The sequence below is a fragment of the Papilio machaon genome, chromosome 15, assembly GCF_912999745.1.
Source record: "Papilio machaon chromosome 15, ilPapMach1.1, whole genome shotgun sequence".
Lineage (NCBI taxonomy): Eukaryota > Metazoa > Arthropoda > Insecta > Lepidoptera > Papilionidae > Papilio > Papilio machaon.
In genome coordinates, this window is record NC_060000.1 from 2,268,719 (window position 1) to 2,290,774 (window position 22,056).

Genomic DNA, 22,056 nt, shown 5'->3' on the forward strand with positions numbered 1-22,056 from the left:
TATTTTTTTAAACCAAATAAATCAACCCATCCAATAAAATGGTTATAAATAATTCTTAATAGGTAAGTTGTTGGAATTCAAACCGTTGATTTTTATATATTCCTGAAAAAATAAAATATTAATTTGTTGTTTGATTACTGGACTAATCGTATCATATAAAATTTAGACGAAAGAAGTGTTAACAGTTTTTGTCAACCAATGGAAAATTAATTGGAATAAATTACTGAAACAGGACGAAAAATATAGTATGTTATCAAAGCTATAAGTTACATTAGATAATCTAAAAATTTTGAAGCTATATTCAAAATCTACTAGACTTCTAGTTATTTAAAAAAAAATTAGACCCATCTGCAAGCACTTCCTTTCGATTAAAATATTTTTTATCAAAATCGGACCACCAGGGGTGGAGATTCGCAGTAACACACATAAAAAAAAACAGTCGAATTGATAACCTCCTTTTTAAAGTCTGCTAAAAAATAAAAGGTAATGCGTATGCTATAATATTGCTTAATGGAAAAATGTCTTACGTCGACAACTTTTCGAGCCATTGGTTTAAATCGACACTCTCCTAATATTTTACTGGCTTCTTTTGCGAATTGTTCGTGCGCTGCTTTTGTTCCGCTCCAAGGAAATGGTTCTTTTTCACGCTTTTTTAATTCATCTTCTAAAGATTTTGAGGGCATCAAAAATTGAAGAGATTCTTCTACAAATAAAGTATATTTAAATACTTGAAAAATGTATAAAACGTGTTTTTGAATAGAAAGTTGCAAACATACATACCTTTATTGAAATTTAGAGCATTATTGTAATTCTTTTTCGAAGGTTTGCAAACTAGAGTTTGTCTATCGCAGTGACAAATTTTAGACATGTTTTTTGTCTCTTCTCTGTTATTTGTTTTTTTCTTTGTTTTGTCTTGCGCTTCCATTGATTTAATTGAACAATTCTTTTTATTGTCAATATTTTGTTTTTGTATTTCTTTAAGTTTAATATCTTCGTTTAGCCTGGTAAAATAAAATACATTATCATTCCTTGCTATTGTATTCATCAATTAAATATCTGGAACTACTAAAATACCGGTGACAATAACTTTACGGTACTCACTTTTGTTCCAAACGTTTTATTCCTTTATCAACGAAGTCATTATATTTGTTTTCCTCTATTTTCTTTATCCGTTCAAGAGTTTGAAATAGTTGCAACTTTTTAGAGGAATCTTTCTTTTTTACCTGAAAATAGTTGATAAATTGAATTCATTTAACGTTTTGTATTCAACATCATCTTTATTTTATTACAGAAAAGATTCAGGATGTTTTTAAACATTCGAGATAGAGATATTTATTCTTCTACTTTCAATATGGATTCTATAGCCTGACCAGAGATATAAAAAATCGCCATATTGAAGAAGATGTGAAACTAATATCTTTGCGTAAACATAGAAATTGATGTAATAATGAAAGCGATTGAGGCGTCCCTAAGCTAGCTTTTTATATTCTTGGTAAGACTATATATGGTTATGTAAATATCTCAGTTGCTATTAAATTGTAGCATTTGCTTACTTCTTCATGTACAATGTTTTTCTTACGGCGGACTCTATCGTAGTATTCAAGCCACAATTGGTTTATGCGATCATTATTTTCTAGTTCTTTCGTTCGATTTTCTTCTAATTTCTTATGATATTGAACATGTTTGATATTATCCAGACGGAGTTGTTTATTAGCATCCTTTAAAACCGAGTATTAGGAAATTATTGTAACTAGTCGTGGATTCTCTTGGAAAAAACTAAGGTAGTATTTTTTTTTTGTTCCTGCGCTTCCACACCGTAAATGTCTTTGTAACACTATTGCATAAATATAAACAGGGCCGGTTTTAGTATTTTCAGCGACCTGGTCGAGATTTTTGCGGCGCCCCCGTTTTTTTATGATGTGGGGAGAAATCTTCTAAAGACAGGGTATCTTAGGGGACACCGCAGGCGCTTCTGTATATCCGATTCTGGCGATTGCGGCGCCCTCTTATGCCTGGCGCCCTGGACCGTTGCCTCACCCGACTCTACCCTATCGCCACTACTGAACATGAATTACATAATTATCAAATAATGTAAAATGTCCACACTTACTATTGTGTCTTGAATTCGACATTTTGTTTCAATCTCTAGAAGATTTTTAATTATCTTCATATCTTCCAATTCTGTCTGTTTTTGTAATTCTTTATCGCGAATTACTTTTATATTTTGATTTTCGTACCTAGAAACATTAGTACAATTAGTACAATAGCAATAACTTATCGTAACTAAAGATTTAACCACTATTGTTATTTTAAATTACATTGTTTTGTTTATTTCTGCTATTTCACGATCTTTCATTTGTTTTTGTCGCAATTTTTCAATTTTTTTCTTTTCTAGTTCACGATTGCGTTGTTTTTCTTTTAAAAATTCTTCTTTTTCATCTATAATGGCCTTTTCTTCTAAATTCTTCTTGAATATGAGTTGAGCTTCTCTTTCTTCTAAAGTTTTAGATTGTACGAGACAACTGGAAAGGAAATTGTTTGTGAGCAATGAATAAGTGACCGATTTCGTATTTTTTGTAGAGTTACTAATTTTGTAGTTTGTAAGACTTATTTAGCAAAGTACTGGAATGGCGGCCACGTACAGGTCGACGCAGCGTGGGCAGGCCTCCCGCAAGATAGACCGATGATCTGGTCAAGGTTGCGAGAGTATCCTGGATGCGGGTTGCACAGGACCGATCATTGTGGCGATCTTTGGGGGAGGCCTAGGCCCAGAAGTGGGCGAAACGAGGCTGAATGGATGGATGGAAGAGTTATTTGCTAAATCTTACTATCTAACTAACCTTATTAGTTGCTTTCCATAGCAACTATCTTCGAATATTAGCTGTCTTGCCTTTTGAATAGCTTCAAGAGAGCAATCTTTCTTCTTTTGCAAAGCAAATTTTTTTATTTCTTCGATGTCTTTTTTACGCTTTCTAGCTTCTATCTTTTTTAACAGATCAATATGACCCTGTATAAAATAGGCTTTATAAAAATATTCAATATTATTAAGAGTTTATTTTTTTGTAATTTTCTTCTCGTTTGCTTATAAAACTTTAAAAAGTAATTAAACTTACATCATCAAAATTTTGGAGCTTTAACTTTCTATTAATTATTGGATAAACACTAACTTAACCTAAACAGTACATAAGCTACGTTATATTTTTTACTTTTGTAGTATCCGGCCAAGATCTTATCCATTCCTGTGACAGTTCTTGCAGCCGCTTCATATCTCCATTGTCGTTTGTGGTTTCTTCACAATTGCGCTGCCGTTTTATTCTTTCCCATTCATCTTTATGAAGAATAAGATATTTTTGTGAATTCATTAAAAATAAAACTTAACAAATTACTAGTAAAAATGACAATTTTTATTCACAAACTGTATGGCCATGCAGAAAAAAGATATGAACTTGAACAAAGAACTGTTTATATGGTCAAACCCCCTAAATAATAATCAATGGCTGATTTAAATAAGTGTAAAAGTAATCATTATGCTTGTATTTAAGCGTAAAGCTGTAATGGCTTGCATTTGTAATGGCTAAATACTTCATAGGCGTCAGTTTTGGTGCGACATAGGAAATGAAGCGAGCGCGCGGACGCGGGCTGTTTCATTTCGCCCCACAGCCATTTATCATTGTCGGATGAACGCAGTTTGCTCATGATTTTTGCACAAAAATAAACCTTCGGATATCGTATTACATTTTCAGTAAAATATCAATATGTATGATACGACTACACTGAAAACTCTATACCCATATTGCATTGGTTTTGTATAGAATCTGGTTTTTGATAAGTATTTGCTTGCCGCAAAACTGTATTAATGTTTTATTTTATTCTTTGTTTTAATTAAACGATGAAGAAGTTGATATAAAGTAAAAATATATGATTTATTTGCAGTGTCGTAAATAGGCTGCGGAGTAAAGAACGCAGGTGGCACTAACAAGATTGTGGGCTTCGAACGCTCGTAAATTTCGGCGGTAAATAACAAAATATATCTTGTTACTTGTAATATTGTAGCTGATAATATTATATAATATAAAATGATTATTTTTAAATAGTACCCGTATAATAGGTCCTTTAAAAATGTTTGTTTGTTTTTTGACCAGAAAAGTGTAATGCTAATGTACCGAACATTCGAGATTTCGAACATAACAGGCCCAGTCTATAGTGATTGCCAATTGCTGTCTAGCTTTTATATCAAAGGCACGAGAGCTTGTTTCATCTTTCCATACTTTTGTAACGTGTATTGGAAGCCTAATCAACTTGTATACATCCTGTGTTTTTCCGTTTGACGCGGCCCCGAGTCATGTAAATTTATTCATGAAACTGTTTTCTATGCATTGCCGTGAATCTGCAACGAAACAAGGCTAACGATCAGCGACAACTAACATTAGTTTCATTATAATGTTATTTTAAAACTGTATCTGAAATCGAAACGATTGCGTTTTTTTTTTTTATATAAATTTAAAAACAATTTATTCATAGGTAGTTTTTGTTTTTTCCTTTCTTCGCAGGGTCGTAATTAATGCACTAACATACACTCTAACATACCTCATATCACACACGAAATGTCTTTGAATCCAAGATTAGATGAATATTTCTATCGGCTTGTCTGTAACCTTAACAATTATGAATAAGATATGTTTGTATGAAAAAGAACAAATTCGTACAGATAAGACACATCGCTAGGCACTTGATGCGGGAGACAGTACAAGTGCTTGTCCCACGCGTAGCCACTCGAGCTTTTAGCTACCTGATAACCGCTAACAAGGACTTGAAGTCTTCAAGTTGTAGAAAACCATAGTATCTAACGTTTTGATTATTTAAATCTTTACAAGAAATATTCGTTTTAGGCTTGAAATAATGTCTCTGTCTCTCCGAAATAGTGAAAACATTTGATAAATGGTGTACAAAAGTACGTAATACTAGAATTAAATGGCAAGAGGGAAGGTAATATATGCAAAGCTTTTAAAGCTCAGTTTGAGAGATGAATTAAATCATTTGTAATAAAAAAATATCATACTGGTTGAAAGTAAATGTTTCTGTAAAGCTTTAGAAATATTTTATTACAGTTGCTTACATTTATATACAGGTGAAAGTTATGATCGAAACATCGTAACATTGTGAGGATTTGAATGGTAACTAAAGTTTTACTTATTGTTTTTATTTCGCAGTAAAATGTAACGTCATTTTTATCTATATTATATTGATGAAATGAGTGTGGTAGTAAGAGGGGTAAAGAGATCTAGTAAAGCAAAGGGTCTTAATATAAAACTTAATTTCAATGAAGAAAAATATGTTTTCTGAGAAAAAGGTAGAGATTTTGACTTAGACTTTGACAATTTAAAATTGTAATCTCTACCTAACGTGCAGATACATAGTTGTGTATTATTTTTTTAATAATGTTATCTAATCTAATATTGTAAAGAGGAAAGATTTTGTTTATTTTTTGCATTGAATAGGTTACGGAACCGATTTGAAAAATTCGGTCACTGTTGGGAAGCTACACTATCTTCGGGTGACATAGGCTATATTTATTACTAGATTTATTTTAAAGTCGTGGGTGTCTGCTGGTTGGTGATAAAACCATTTTAGTTTAAATTTTATTATTCTGAACGTGATAGTTTAGATTTAGATAATATAATAAAATAAGTCAATCAAGTGCACGCTAGTTCGTTAGCCGTGTTGTTAGGATACAACAGTTCGAGCCAATATTGACTCGCTAACAAACGAAAATGTTGTCAAACTGCGTACTATATGAGTACCTTCCTATAGTGTTACATTTAATAACGTAAATTTTTACATAGATATGGAACAATAAGTCTCTCTAATCTTTTAAAAAGGAACCTTTACATTAATAAGAATCTGTGTGGAACGTAAGGGTAGGAGAAAAAAAATCTTATCGTTAGAACGGTCATATCGGTAAAAACTCCTTCGTTAAGCGTGAGTTTCTACTGCCGTATTAAAACATGTTTCCTCCCATTTGTTCTCTTTAAAAAAACAGAGATATTATTGTTTTTATACACGTGCTGTAGCAGTGGTAAACTCATCATATTTTCATCACATCATCACTCTTACACTTATTTTAAATATTTCTTCACTTTATAAAACTTGTCGAAACATATTTCATTTGTATCGTTTATGTGAGCTATTCATCTCAATTTTATATTTATTCGTTGTGTAATGAAGAGTTACGGAGCGCGCAATTGGCGCCTCCAACTGAAAGCTTACTACTTCAAAAACTATAAATTTCACTTTATGTACGAAAAGTTTCTATTTTATTACCACTGTACGATTTAGGAACTGTTTTTTATAAGTAAAAACAAACAAATAACCGAAAAGAATATTTCTTTAACAATTATATGGGGAAATTCAAACATAAAAAAAGATATAAAAACCTTCTAATTGATAATCAAAAAACCTAGATATTGCTGTGTCAAATTGTTTCGGCATCTCGGAGTTGCCTGTATATTAGTAGTTTTTATACCTTTGTTTGATTTGTGTTGTTTTTTTTTTTCTTTTATTACTATTTTTTTATTATTTTATATAACGATCATAATTGTTGATTTTTTTTTGTTCTCTTTTAGGTCTGTATGTTACATTTGTTAGTTGTAATTTTTGTCATAAGTTTAAGTCTCACGGTTGACTGAGCATATATTTCTAAATATTTATTTATAGTTTTTTCTTTTATATTGTTTACTGTACTCATTTTTTTAGGGTTCATTGAAAATCGGCGCTGCGGTACCCGCCGCAGCACATGTCGAATGAACACCTTTTCTTCTGAATAAATGTATTTCTTTCTTTCTTTCTTTAAATTCCACAAAAATGATAAACGCTATGTAATTGAATTAAAAAAAAAAATTTTGCATTCGTAAATTATTTAATTTAATTATACGAAATCCTAGTAGATTATGTTGTTTTAATTTTAGAAATTATAGATGTAATATCCTTAAAATGATTTGTAAGTCTATGGTATTCCTATATTCTATGCATTGCAAAAAACAAAAATACTGCAAGAATAAAATAAATAGGATAATCCTAAAGCTCTTGAAACAATATTTTTAAAAGTTGACGTAGTGCCCGCCCAAGATGAACAAATTGACCGTACATTAACAATATTTTACTCGGTACAGTCGGAACAGTCACGGTCACATCTGTGTACCGTTTAAATTAAAAGTAATTTTCTTATGCAGAATTAATTAATGACTAACGAGCTCAATAGGGTTCATCAGGCGGAAGCGAGCGAGAGAGACATAACTATACGATAGTACACTTTTACAAAAGAGATGGCATATCTACTCGTGAAGTTGAATGAATTTATGCCGGTTAGTAGCGTGTCAATTTGGCGCGAGAAAGGTTGTGAGTTAGGTTGGTAGTTCGACTCGTGACAAAAAGCGCGCGATTCTACGAACGTATCGCATAAGTTAATTTTTTTATTATCTATTATTGTGGACACTTTTAAACAATTACGAAATATTGTTATGGATGTTTATAATTAAAATTATATATTTATATGTTTCTATAAAATGAAGTGATCTTAGTTAAATTGTGTTGTGAATATTACTTATCTTTATTAAGAAGCGAGAACATTACGTACACATAAAGATAAGAGATGTCTGTTTGTAAGCTTTGATGTGATATATGAGTCTAAGATGAACGGTGCTGGAAATAACGAAGATATTAAAAATATCAACATAAGAGGTATGTGAATAACTTTGTTTCTATGAATTATTTACTAAAAGTTGAAATAATATTGCTTTATAAAAATATATTGCCAAGTTTTTGCTTTATTATTATGACAATGTAACCTTCCAGTTAAAAAAAATATATATAATTTCCGACCAAATATACTTTAATATACACTTGTCTGAATATCTTGTAACATTTGTAGCCTAAGATCGTAGCCCTTAACTTATTTACGTAGCAAATTAATAAATAGGTAAGCTACGTTCGTAACCTTATGTCGGTTAATATTTTTTCAGATTATTGATTTCTAAAATACATCGCTTATTAAATGTTGTTTGCCGCTAGAATTGTAATCGGATTGTGTTAAGTTCCTGAAAAAAAAATACCGGTTTATTCGAATTCAAAGGAAATGAGAAATTATAACAACCCGTTCTAATCTGTTTTACCTTTATTAAGGACAAAACTTATTGAAAACAGACAAGTTTTTATCATCAATTTAAGCGTTGAAACGTTGCATAATGAATCTATCTTACTAATATTTTAAATGCGAATGTTTGGATGTATGGATGGATGTTTGTTAAAAGATATCACAAGAATGGCTCAACGGATTTCTATGAAATTTGGCATAGATGTAGATCATAGTTTAGAAGAATACATAGGGTATCAATTAGGTTTTTTTTCGTCCGCGCGGACGGAGCCGACGACAGCTGGTAGACAAATGAATTCGACCATAAATATTAGGTCCTTACATATGAAATTGGCGTTTTGTATGGGAGGAACAAAAAGTCGAATATTTTTTAATATAATATATTTAATTAATCAAAGTATGAACCATTATTTTCTATGCACTTTTGCCATCTCATAGGTAGTTCATTGATCCCTTTACTAAAAAAACCAGTCGGACGGGAATCAATAAAATCTTTGAAGGCGATTTGGACTGCCCCATCGGAGTTGAATTTTTTCCCTTGCAAGAAGTTATCCAAATTTCGAAAAAAATGGTAATCTGTTGGAGCAAGGTCCGGGGAGTACGGAGGATGTCTTAGACTTTCCAATTGAAGCTCTTCTAATTTAGTAGCCGTCTGTTGCGCAGTGTGTGGTCTAGCGTTGTCGTGAAGCAGCAGTGGCGTGGAGCGATTGACCAGCCTAGGTTGTTTAGCCGCTAGCTTTTCCATCATGGTTTGCAATTGCTGACAATAGACATCAGCCGTAATAGTCTGGCCAGATTTGAGAAAACTGTAATGAACAATACCGGCACTAATCCACCAAACGCTTACAAGTAACTTTTTTGGGGTTAATTTTCGCTTGGGGCAGGATTTGGCTGGCTGGCCAGGATCCAACCATTGCGCTGAGCGCTTCCGATTATCGTAAAGAACCCATTTTTCACCACAGGTAATGATTCGGTTTAAAATACCTTCATTATTGTGCCGGTTCAGTAATGTAACGCAACAGTCGACGCGCGTTTGCCGGTTTGCTTCAGTCAATTCGTGAGGTACCCACCTTTCAAGCTTTTTAATCTTCCCAATTTGCTTCAAGTGAATTAAAACAGTTTTATCACTAACATCGCAGCCTGCAGCTAACTCGGACGTGGTTTGCGATGGATCCGCTTCCACAATAGCCTTCAACTCTTCATTATCAACTTGAGTCTTAGGCCGTCCACGGGGCTTGTTCTGCAGATCGAAATTTCCAGAACGAAAACGTTGGAACCAAAAACGAACTGTGTTTTCTTTTGCAACACGACCGCCATACACATCATTCACCCTTCGAGTCGTTTCCGCAGCACTAGTACCACGGCGGAACTCGTACTCGTAAATAATGCGATATTTTAAGTTTTCCATTTTGTAAAATGAGTGACGCAAACAGAAAAAAACAGAAGAAAAAAAACAAATGAATGACGCTCATCGAACCACAAATACATGAGTCTATAGCTGTACAAATTTGAATTTGGAATTCCTTACCAAAGAGGAGAAATTCGTGATTAAAGTGGCCAGTACGAAAAACGCCAATTTCATATGTAAGGACCTAATATTAGGATGCATATCTAAAACATAAGTACTAAGAAAAACCAATCTTTTATGAAGGATCCGAGTGTTAGGACGTACGAATATGTATGTACCTATTATTTCTTGGCAAGTATCAGTGGTAGAGAGCGTAGTCTCGACATCCTCGGTCGGGTTATAATGAAACTGCTAATAGCACATTTAAGTGCTCATTAACAACCTGCTGGATCGTGAACCAAAATATAGAGCATGTTTGCGGAATTCATGAAAAAAATCGCGTGAAATTCTCTTACTTGTAAAAAATTGTTGTTACTGAACATTGTGTAGTGTGCTTAGATATTTTTATTGCAACTTTTATTCATTATTTATTTCTTATGAAGTTATTTTTCTTTGTTTAATTCCGTTATCTCATTGTGTTTTGTTTTTGTATATTTAGGTAATATAGTTTGTATATGTCATACGGAAGAGCAGGTTTTTTAATTACAAGTACGGGATGCTTAAATTGAAGTTTATTGTTGAACCAGTAAATCATTTCGTTTTAATTTTCATTAAGATTATAATTTGACCGTAATGTATACCATTTAAATTAGGAATCTTAAATATTTTTTGCGTAGTTAATTGAAATCGAAGATTAAGACATTACATATAGCAAAGGCATGTATTGCGAAGAATTGCAAGATCATATCAACTAATATTGATCATCTAGTATTCATTACGCGTAATGCCCCTTAACTTGACCTAGTAACCCTATGTATTAGGGTTTAAATACATATAACATTAAAAATAAAATTAATTTAATTTTAATAACTTTATTTTATCATTGGTTGTCTAAATACCTTCGTAATACTTTTGGTATTTACTATTATTTAGTCAGTATATAAATGATGATCCATTTATCAATTGAAGGCAGCAATTGTTTCTCTCCGTTAGTCATGATAACGTCACTTCGTCAAACAAAGCCCTTCCCATCATTAACGCAATGGCTTCCTATTCTAACACATTATCGCACCTCTATTGTTTTTCACTATTTAATGTTTTTTTTGTACTTTATCTATTATGTCGTTTGATATACAGTTGAGGAAGTTTATTTCATACCCGTCGGCGAGTCATTTAATGTATACTATAAAATTAGGTCTTATAAGATATTCAATCCAAAAATTAAGCAAATTTAATACTTTTACTATATTCGAAGACTTTTTTAATTTGTCTTGGGTTTGATAAAAAAAAATCCATTAAGATTTTGTTAGTAAGATATTAAAATTAATTTACAGTAATAAAGTAAGACAATCTAAAAATTATCTGCATTTATAAATGTTATGTAAGAAGTGCTGGCGAGTGTACGGGGCGGGAGGAGTTTAGGGAGAGTTGATACAGGAGACTTTGTGATATAAATTGAATTATTGTCCTGGGTGATATTGTGTCCTTTTAATTATAAAAGCACTTACTTATCGAAGCTAGTTTTCGTAAAATGGTGGTTTACAAATTAGAAGAACGTTTTTGTTTTAATAATGCATTACTGAAAATTTCATTGCTATTCTTTTTCTTACTTAAAATAGATAATAAATTGTCCTACGGTATTGGCATGCTTTAACTATATTTGTAGTAATTTTTTCTTTTACATTTCCGGATTATAACGTGCCTTTTTAAGTGTGTTTTGCTTGCTTATAATTTGGTCCCTACAAATCCAAAATTATTTTAATAAATAATATTTGCATATGTAAAGTATTTTATATAGTACTAGCGTTAGGGTAGTTTATCAGTCGAGCAAGCGAGCACTATCACATCGATTTCAGGGAGCTGTCTTATTTAATGGCTGCTGGTCGTTCGTGTAAAAGGAATTGCACACCACTGATGGAATTTAAAAGATGCGAAGAAAAGTTACTTGAATTTTCTAGAGGTAAAAATAAGTTATAGGTTTGCTTGCTTTTTTGAAAGACTGATGAAATTAATTGTACAAGTAAAATATGAGTATAAGTTCATTTATCATTAATTTCGTTTTATTTCTATTTTAAATTAAGTGATGGACTCTTATTTGACGTTTAATAAATGACGAACTGAAAACGTCATTGGCACTCCTATAACAAAGCAAAAATGATTTTAAAAGACAACTTGAGAAGTGGGGAGCCTTAAGTGGTCCGATGTTGAACAAAGAATTTGGGGTGAAAATATAAAGGTTGTCGTAAAATATTTGTTGTCAGAGTTGAATAATACTGTCAGACATTTTCGCGATGGAGGGAAATAAAGCAATTGTAGTGAAGAAATGGGGTAACAAATTGAAAATGAAATAAAACATTATTTATTTTTCAAAATGTTAACTTAGGACATATGTAAGGTTTTATTATAGTTGGCGTAGAATCACATGGACATTAACTTTTGAAGGTTTATCGGGCTTTCTGGTGTGCAATAGGTATGTTCATAGATATGTCTAATGTCTGGTTTTTACCCTGAGTACTACCAGCAAATATTTTCGTCAAGTAGAAAAGCAACGTATATGAAAAGCGTTTAAAACTTCTAGAATTATCTAGAAATTATTGTTCTATTAAACTTAGTCCTTAAGTTTGAGTATAGCTCCTGGCGATTTCGAACTAGACACGTCGGGAACACCTCGACTTACATCTTTGTTAAACTTTCAGCACAAATCACCAGGGAGTGGAATAGACGTGAATAAAAATGCTTTATTGTGCTCCAAGGTGGAAAGTTTCCAGTGCGCGGAGCCACGTAGGACTGTACGAGTCTTATCTAAAAAACTTTCTATATATTGAAATCTCTTATCGTATATGGAACATAGTTTGAAACAGGTCAATGACCGCTTGAAGGAATTTTTAGAATTATTTCTTTTCTTTTACATTGGTAGGTAGACGAGAATCAAATAAAAATGATGGTTACTAAGTTATAGACATAGTATTGTATGTTATAAGAATTATTTACTACCACTCGTATAGCTGAAATAAATGAACGGTTGTGGTTGTTAAGTTGTTATCTATTCGAGACAAAAACTAAAGTAATTTGTATTTACAATGAAAATTAAAAACATTGAAATCTTAATAAAACAAAGTTTTCAAACAATTCTTCAGCCTTCAGACGTTTTAGTTTATGAAAATTGAAAAAAAATTCTATGACACTGTTTTTGAAATATGACTATTAGTAATAGAAACGTACATTAGTATTCGGAACGTGAACATACGACCGAACAAGGAAACAACGCACAATTCCTGGAATTTTGTTACATCATTCATTAAAGCATTACTATCCAGAACTACAGTGCGGTTTAAAATAAACTAACTTGATAACTCTATAGCTTTTATAGTCGATTAGGAAATGTATTGAGTTGCCTTTAAATGTTTTGTAAAACTACTGTAAAAGCCAGCCGTCGTATCTGTTGAAAATATTCAACAAACAAGAATACTTTAATAACGAATTACTTTAAATTTTGCCCAATTAGTTTGCATAGGTTTGCCGTTGTTTGGGCCAAACGTCAAACGGTTGGTACAGTTGCCGTTCGGTATACACTGACCACTGTTTGCTGTCGCTGCAAAAGTGCTACTGGCAACATGACAACTGTTTGAAGTTATCCGTGTACGGTACCGCCCTTAGAAACGTAAATAGTGTAGTCTGCAAAATTATATCAAGATTTCCTATTCAGATCAGGTTAACCTCTGAGAGGATTCAGAATAAGCGACGTCCATAAGCTTAGTTCAGAATAGGGACATGAAAATGCTTTTAAGTAAAAATTCAGATCATGTCGTTTTTGACGTCACATGATTTTTTTTAAAGTTCCGTTACTTTATTACGAGTATGAATGTTTGTAGTTTGCTGTATGTAACAAATATGTGCGGTTCATATTTAGTTTCTGTTTTATTAAGAGAGATTTTTATCAAATTAAAATAATATACCTCTTCATAGTTTCTAAATGTAAGGACGCCTTTTAAAACTTCGGTCATTTTTCGTCACAGTTGAAGTGAAATAATTCATCGACTTGCCAGTTGGGCAATAATTTAATAATGTCAAACGTCCGATAATTTCTAAAGTTTAAATAGCAGATAACTTTCAATTGTAATAATTCACGAGGTATTTTCTTCAGTTAGGCCTTGTGGTGAACTCGAAGCGGACACAAGAGATGGGTTACGCACCCTTAGAGATTTATGTTTGGACAGGAACAAGACGGGTGGCCCATTGGTGTGAAATATTAAGCTCCGATAGGATTACAACTTATCCCAGTTTACTACGTTTTGTTGAAAATAAATGTTAAGTAAGAAAATGTCGAAATGTAAGCTTTAGACATTGAGACGAAAAACGTTTGGTATTTGCAATAAATTACAATGTGTAAAGATTGTAAATTATTTATCGGTTTGTAGTAATGATTAAATATAATATCGTTACAATTTTTAAAGCCTTGTGCCAACTTGTAAATAGTAATACGCAAGTTATAAAAAACGTATTTTTATATAACTATAACAGCGGTTCTCAAACTTTTTTGTTTACGGAACCCTTTTGAGAATCGAATATTTGACGGAAGCCTAGATTCTAGGTTTGGTCATTTTAGGCAATAGCATTTGTAATTTTTCTTGCGTTCCTCGTTCAGTCGCGTCTAACTTTTCTTAGATACGTTATGTTAATTATAAGACGGATATTTTCTCTGGAACCTTATAATTACTACGAGTACAATAGTATTTTTTTATATAAATGCCCTTCGGCTTCGTGGACCATATTTTGAGAGACGCTGAAATATACTTTGAAATATTTTGTTCCAGAATGTTCCGGAAGCAATGGAAGTTCTAAGACTAAGGTATGCAGGGACATGGCCGGCAGAGCTTGCGGCGCGCAAAGCGCCTGCGGTTGGTGGTGCAAATTGATTATTGCGAGCTTCACTTTAGCCTTCGTTGAATCACAAGGTAATTCGTCATTTTGAATTTGTACTTCGTTACCAATATTTATTTATTGCTTTTTATACTAGGAATCAAACAAGTATGAACTAAATACAATGTTAAGTTGACCACCGATTGCTGAGTTCTGTAACAATGATATTAGCTTAGATTTGTCAAACTTTACATTGCAACGCATACAATTGTTTTTTTAATCTAATCTAGTAAAAAATAAAAAGTTTACTAAATAGATAAAACATATGTATTAAAACAAAACATGTAAATATATAGAGACAAAGGATGTAATGTAAATAAGTATAATAAATAGTAATAAGTGAGTAAAGCACTCAATATGCTGGCGGGTGAGCTTAATAAACAACAAGCTGATAACATTTCAATTTCTATGCTGTAATCGTCTGTATGACGAATGATTCACGCCAGTAACGCGCAGATGCGATACGATGGCGTAACACGATCTGTCTACATCCAGTGTACTCCTTCATATGTACGACTGCTACTCACTAGACATCTTGTCGTAGTGCGAATTGAGATTTGTCGGAAATGGAATATCAAATACATATAACCCATCGGAGAACTTTTTAATCTGTTCTATATTATGTTCCGTAGACCGTATAATTTTATAGACTTAATCGCACACTATCACAAATTATTATCAGATCAAAGACTTGACTTTAAAATGTTTTCTTTAGCTATGTTTACTATTTCAATTATTTTATATTCTAGGTCAAGTTAATCCGCAATTAGGTTTTTACTATACCAATAAAAATTCACAAAAACAAATGAGATCTGACTGATTTTGCTCTGATTTTCAAATGGATGCTCACACAATAATGACAATTAAATTTATACCGAGCGAGGTGAATTGCGTATGCCGTGTGTATATCCACTAAATAAATTAGCAGTTTGTTTGGAAACGTGATAAGAATACGTAATTCAATTGGTGCATGTCCTGATTCCACATTATAAACATGAAAAACGTCATTACGAACGTATGTGTAAAACTACTAAATATATGCATCTTTTTATAATAGATCTATCAACATCTAATAATAGAGGATTCTGAAAGCTTGAAATTTCACACATAACTTATTAAAGTGTTATTGGCGAGTTTTGGAAAGAGGAATTCGAGTAAAAATTTAGGAATCTCTGATTTATTCTAACTATACTGTTTTTAATATTATTACGTACATAATTAAAGGGAAGTATTAATGAAAGAGATCTTGTCTATACTAATATTTCCTTAACGGATAAATTGATTTATGAGATAACTTGACCTGGAAGCAGCTAATGCTCGAGCGAATTAGACCCATCTGGATTGCGAGCCGCGTCTCTAGATCGAGTGCAAACAGTACCAGGCTGGATAAAGCTAATTCAACAGATTATCTTTACAATACATTTAACATAATGTGATTTAATTTATTTATTATTACATTCACCTATGAGTTTTGTATACAGATTTTTGTCTTATTTATTTTACAAGAAGACATATTTTAACACAGACCAATGAATATTGAAAGTTAATGTGGTGTTAATGTATAATACTTTAATTATAGAATGCAGTATTGAAATTATTTATGTAAATAATTCGTAGGCATGTTTATATTTTATGTTGTCTTTTGAAAGGAAAGTTTCTTATAGATTTTTATGGTAGGTATTATAAAATGATAAGGTACTTTGAAGCCGTCATTATTAAGTGCAACTACCGTCAATGCGTGCAATCGGTAGTTAACCGTCTTGTCGTCTTATCAATTCGCGTCCTTCCTATAATTTTGCTGGACCGAGCTCGGGGCTTGAACTGGTCTCTAGTAAATATATATAGTCTGTGCTTTCTCTTATCCCGATATTAACTAAATGTTCAGATATGATTAATCGATTACGCATCGCTCAAAGTCGATGGGCTCTTGATAAACAGTTGATAATTATGAACCAGCTTGTAACCGATATTCATTGGAATTATGTTCAAGTATAAATTGAAAATCTACTTTTATTTATTTAATACTACACTTTTATCTACGGCTTCACTCGTGTTTACATCTTTTTTTTAAATAAAGGGCAGTAACCAACCATAGACAATTTTAGATTGCCTCAGATATAAAAATATTGTTGCCTTTTGTTTGTCATTGAAAATACACATAAGTATGAATTACTTTTTTTATTATCTAGTCAAGGACATGATAAATAGAATCTCTTTCGTGAAGCACTTAAAATATGTCAAAGATACAATAATCATTCGTCTCCACCCACAAAGTTTATTGTCGTTATAGTTCCAGAAATGTGGAACAATATCACAGATGCGAGAGAGCGATGAGAAATAGATCAAAAGGTTTATAGTGTCATCTGTAACTGTCGCAGGCACTTTACAGTGGGGCCCAGCTGTCGTGGTACGTCCACCAGCAGAGATTAAGTTTGGCTTATATGTCTTTTATCATTACAGAACTATCAGCGTGCTGCAGTAAAGCGAACGGTACTTGTCGAAGTGTTTGTGAAAAGGTACGTTAAAATTACAATTAAACTTTAGTATCTTATTAATATTATAAATGCGAAAGTTTAGAAGGATGCATGTATTTTTGTTTGAAGTTATCTCCGGAATGGCTGTACGGATCTTAATGAAATTTGGCACAGATGTAGAACATAGTCTGGAAGAATACACAGGCTACTTATTAAGATTTTTTTATTCCGCGCAAACGGAGTCGCGTGCAAAACCTAGTTATATAGTTAATGCCTGGTAGTGTTCTCATATCGTATACTCTCGGGATAATGTTTTATTCCACTAGGGTATGTTACAGAAATAGGAAAATAACGATAACAAATTATTTATATTACCTTTTCATAATACGTTACATTAATACGTCGTTTAATAAGCCCTTAAGTTTAGTTATTAGCGTACTATCTTTTGTAATATTGTTACAATATTCATTTTAAATGATAATAATGGATTGTTGCCTCATTGTTTTGAGTAATAAATCGTACCTAAATTCCTAATCAAACTTTTCACAAAACAAAATTGACTAATTAAGTAGATTTACGACTTCCGACCACCTTTCCTCTCGTGATATTTTTAAAGCGTCGGTCCATATTAAGGTCATCCGACTTTTTAGAGTCGTGACATTGTAGACGGCTCAAAGTTCTTTGATTCGTTTCGTTTAATGGACAGTAATTGTTCTTTGATCTTGTTTAATAAGTAAATAATGGATAAGTCATTGAGGTGGTTTTTTTTGTGTTTTAAGTATTGTCAAAGTTACGACAGGAAGGAATAAAAATTTATGATTAAGAAATAGCCCACCCAAAAAGATTAATTTAAAAAAAAGACTTTGACAAGATAAAGAAATTAATTTTAAAAGTATTTCTTATCATAAATAGAATTAAGTACTTCTTGCAAAATTTTCAGAAATTTAGTGCTTTTGTTTAAGAATATACAAATTTTCTGGTGTTATATCATCTGGGTATTAAACTACAGTGATATTTTTTGTTCGCAAAGTGGGAAATAACACCGTTTACGTAGTAAAGTACGTATTTACAAAAAAAAAAAACAAAAGCTATAACAATACCGTTGCAAAAATTGTGCCCAAACACAAACGTGTAGCAAAATACAGTTCAAAGCCAAGGACCACAAACACCTGGGCACGATTATTATGAAAAACTTGCTTCTGTAAGGATGATCTAAGAAAATAAAAAGTTAATTTCAGCTGTCCGATATGTGGAAGTATGTAAAAAGCGAGATAAGTAAAATATTGTAACCGAAATGGTCCCTTCGTATTTCCCACAATTTTTATTTAGTTTGCTGAATGCACATGGATTCCGTATGCAAGTCAAGATGCATTTATATTAAGAAACCAAATCACGGTGGAGACTTCACGCGATTTATACCATTGTTTAAATGTTAAGTGGGCTGTATACTGAGATATTTGTTGTATTATATAAATTGTTGGGACACTTATGTATTTGATGTCATTATGTATAACGATAATCCTAAAATGTAAATGCATCTATCATCTTTGTCAAAATAATAAACAGATCCAGTGAACATATTTCGCATGATTGTAGTTGTTGATATTAATGTGTTAAAGGTTATTTTGATTGAAACTAAGTTTTTATTAAACTATTTTAATATTTTTTGGAGTTATAAAAATGTTTTACATATCTACTACTTTTCTATTTATCTCTAACAGCCGTCATGTCAGAATTTGTTCTTTAAAATAACCTTATTTCACATATTTTATTAATATTCTTTGCTCTTTCTCTACCTTTCTAAATTATCTCAAAATAAAATTGTCGTTTAATAAATGATAAATGTATGTTATATAAACAACGTCATAAGTTACTTTGTACTATTCGAAACACATCTACTCTAATCAAGACTCGAGTCACAATGTGGATAGTGTTCTAAGAACACGCGTTCACTGAATAAAAGGGAAAATTATTAAAACTTGTAAGCAGCGGACGGTTCGTTCGTATTTAATTCTGTCTCGTTAGGACTCCGTGACGGTCACTTCCTCCACTGTGACACTCTCTGAATATCTTACAATCGAGTGCATTCGATGCTCGATTTAGTATCGATTATAATCGACACGATGACGGATTAATACAGCCGTTGAAAACAAATGAACGGAAGTCTTGTGACAATCTCGATTTATACCGAATAACGATCTATAGTGACGATATGCATACAAAGTTCTAACAAGGTTTTTAATCGATAATGATCTTAATAGAATTACCACCTGCTCGGTAGAATTGTACATAAGTATATTCTACATAACATGACAACAACAAGCATTCTACATTATTTTACCAAGCCTGTTCTAACGGTCTCTAAGAAATTCTAAAAGAAGAACCCGTGTATTCTTACAAGGTATTCTAAATTATTTTTCTTATTGTATTATCTACATATCTGACACATAAGTGTTATGGGGTAATGGTAAGTAATGGGTATATAACTTAAAAATATGTAATGGATCCTTATATCGTCCGGTAATTTTAAATATACGTTCAAACGGGACGGCGGCAATCTAAATAAAGTGACCTCTGCGGGGTTAGGCAGTAAAAAACTAAAAACGAAACGATCGATCGTTTCGTCTAAGCGATAGCGTCTCTCGTTTTTCCATGTAAGGCTAGGCAGTAACAGACGACAGTCGCTTTCGTGCAGACGAAGGTGAATCGTCAAAAAAAACAAATTATTGTCTATACTTGACGATCAACATTGTGTCATTTGAATTTGACGTATAAAGGTCAAATATTCTCGCGGTAAAAATACAAAAGTTTAGTGAAGTGTTTGTGTTTCAATTTACGTTTTGTAAAATGAATTCTTAAAACGCAAGCAATGAGCAAATCGCCATAATGGTGGAATTTATGGAAAGGTACGTCAATAACGTATTTAAAATGGTAAACACCCCGCAGGGAAGAGTGAGGCGCCAGGAACTTTGCCAACTATTAAAGATGTTGCTGGGTAAGGCAGGTAGTGATCCTGACAAGTCTATGGAGCAATGGATCAAGGTTGGTTCTAATTTAATAATGATTGTAAACATAAAACAAGACATTCATTCTGAAGCATGTTTGTTATGCTGGCAGACACATCCTTTTTTATTTTACTTATTCTTTGCAAGTGCCCTTGCTATTGAATCATGTATTTAATAACAATAGTTTTGTAGTTGCCATTTTCCTAGCTACGAATATCACATTTCATCACCCAAACTTTATATTTTAGGACTACCAGTAGAGGAACAGTCAAATGAGGAGCCTCCAGTTGAGGAACCATCTATCCAAATACAAATTTTGGAGCAGATCACTGACAGTAATTTATTACAATCCTGTTATTTCATTTAGAAAACAGATATGCAAATCTATTCTTCAGTTGGTAACTGTATTAATAGAAAAATATTTAATTAGTACCTACCTCAATTTGTTTGCCCATGTTTCTGTTTAATCATTTGGGTAAAATAAATTAACTAAAATCAATTGATACAATTTAATGTTTAGTTTTATCTTATTAAATACAGTTTAAACATTAATATTTACTAACTTTATCATGATATTTCAGATGATGAACAAAATGATATATATGTTGCCTCCTCTTCAAGAGTATATGCTGCCCCATCATCAGTTCAAAGGAGAGGGAAATGGCATCCAGGACCCTCACTCACTGGCTTATTAATGTAATTTGAGATGTAGTCTCAAATGCAAAAACATGTAACATTTACATTGGTTTTGGTTGTAACTTGTGTAATTAATGTTTAAGTGAATATTGAAATAAAAAATAATTGTATATAAATAAAGTTTATTTTTAATTTGTAAAACATTCATCTTCATCATATTTCTTCTTAAAAATACACTTTTAGACATTATTGTGTGGGCTTCTTCAACCAAACTAAAAACTGCCAATAATTAGTCTATTCCTAACAGCCCGCCCCACAATCACATCCGGCCCGTTTTCAACAACAGTTGGTTGTGTAGGAGCAGTGGACAAAAGTACTTCTGCATCATCTGTAGGAGTTCCTCTTGAATCTATGAGCATGTTATGCAGTACCACACGTGCAATAACAATTTCTGCTGCATAATCAGGGTAATAATAAAGGATACGCTGACCTAACAAATATCAAAATCTATATTTAACCAAATGCCCTTTCTATGCAGTTTCGGGCCTTGACATGCACTCTAGTGTAGTTCTCTCCTCTAGATCCTGGTTCTGCATTCAGAATAGGTGTCATAAGGTAGATCCTTTGAGGGTAACCACTGTCACCTAAAATGTTATAAGTAATATTAAAGTTACAAATAATATTTAACATAGAACATCACCTGTTAAATATTTTTCTACTAAAAATGCAATTACCCAACAACCAAACGGACTTGCCAGATAGTTGCAGAGCCTCCATATGGCTTTGCAGTCTGCTACTTGCCCAGATATGACTGTTGTGACTTGCACCACCAAACTTGGCATTAACATTAGTGATTCTGAGATCACTGTCACATACCTAAAATATTTAATTGAGATTAATCTTTAATTATCTTATAATTATTATAACAAACATAAAAAGGTTCATACCATTTGGACATTAAGAGAATGAAAGCCTTTTCTGTTATAAAAACAAAGTACATCTGCAGCTGGACGAACTATGGCCACATGGGTGCAATCAATAGCACCAATTACACCAGGAAAATTAAACTTAGTATAAAATCTGTAAAATAATATTTGTAAGTAGTTGTATGTGCTCAAGGTAATAAAAATAAAATGACGGAAGTTATATATAGTAACCCCTACCTTTGCTTAATTTTAGTTCTTTGTGTGCTTGTTTGTGGGAATTGTATCCATTTATTTGAAATCTCATTCAGAGCTTTTGTCACCTCTCTGATACACCGACTTACACTTTTTTGATTCATATGTACCTCATTAGCAACACCTTTCTGATATGAACCCATGGCATAAAAGTTCAATGCTGTCAGCACCTAAAATATAATAATTG

At 32.3% G+C, this 22,056-nt stretch overlaps 1 protein-coding gene and 1 long non-coding RNA gene across 5 annotated transcripts in view; both read left to right on the forward strand.

Moving 5' to 3' along the window:
* Positions 1–7,549: 7,549 nt before the first annotated feature.
* LOC106721037 (reversion-inducing cysteine-rich protein with Kazal motifs) overlaps positions 7,550–22,056 on the forward strand; it is a 34,009-nt gene continuing 19,502 nt past the window's right edge. For both annotated transcript variants that reach the window (XM_014515892.2, XM_014515893.2), the window contains exons 1-3: positions 7,550–7,737; positions 14,471–14,611; positions 17,037–17,092. In XM_014515892.2, coding sequence (XP_014371378.2) covers positions 7,689–7,737; positions 14,471–14,611; positions 17,037–17,092 — 246 coding nt within the window. In that variant the 5' untranslated portion in view covers positions 7,550–7,688. The remainder of the gene's footprint in view (positions 7,738–14,470; positions 14,612–17,036; positions 17,093–22,056) is intronic.
* On the forward strand, positions 19,689–20,748 carry LOC123721711. 3 transcript variants are annotated; one of them, XR_006756291.1, is made up of 3 exons: positions 19,689–20,092; positions 20,304–20,453; positions 20,637–20,748. It is a non-coding gene; the product is annotated as an uncharacterized LOC123721711 (long non-coding RNA). The 3 variants fall into 3 exon arrangements; XR_006756292.1 differs by having other exon boundaries at positions 20,304–20,449; XR_006756290.1 differs by having other exon boundaries at positions 20,304–20,390.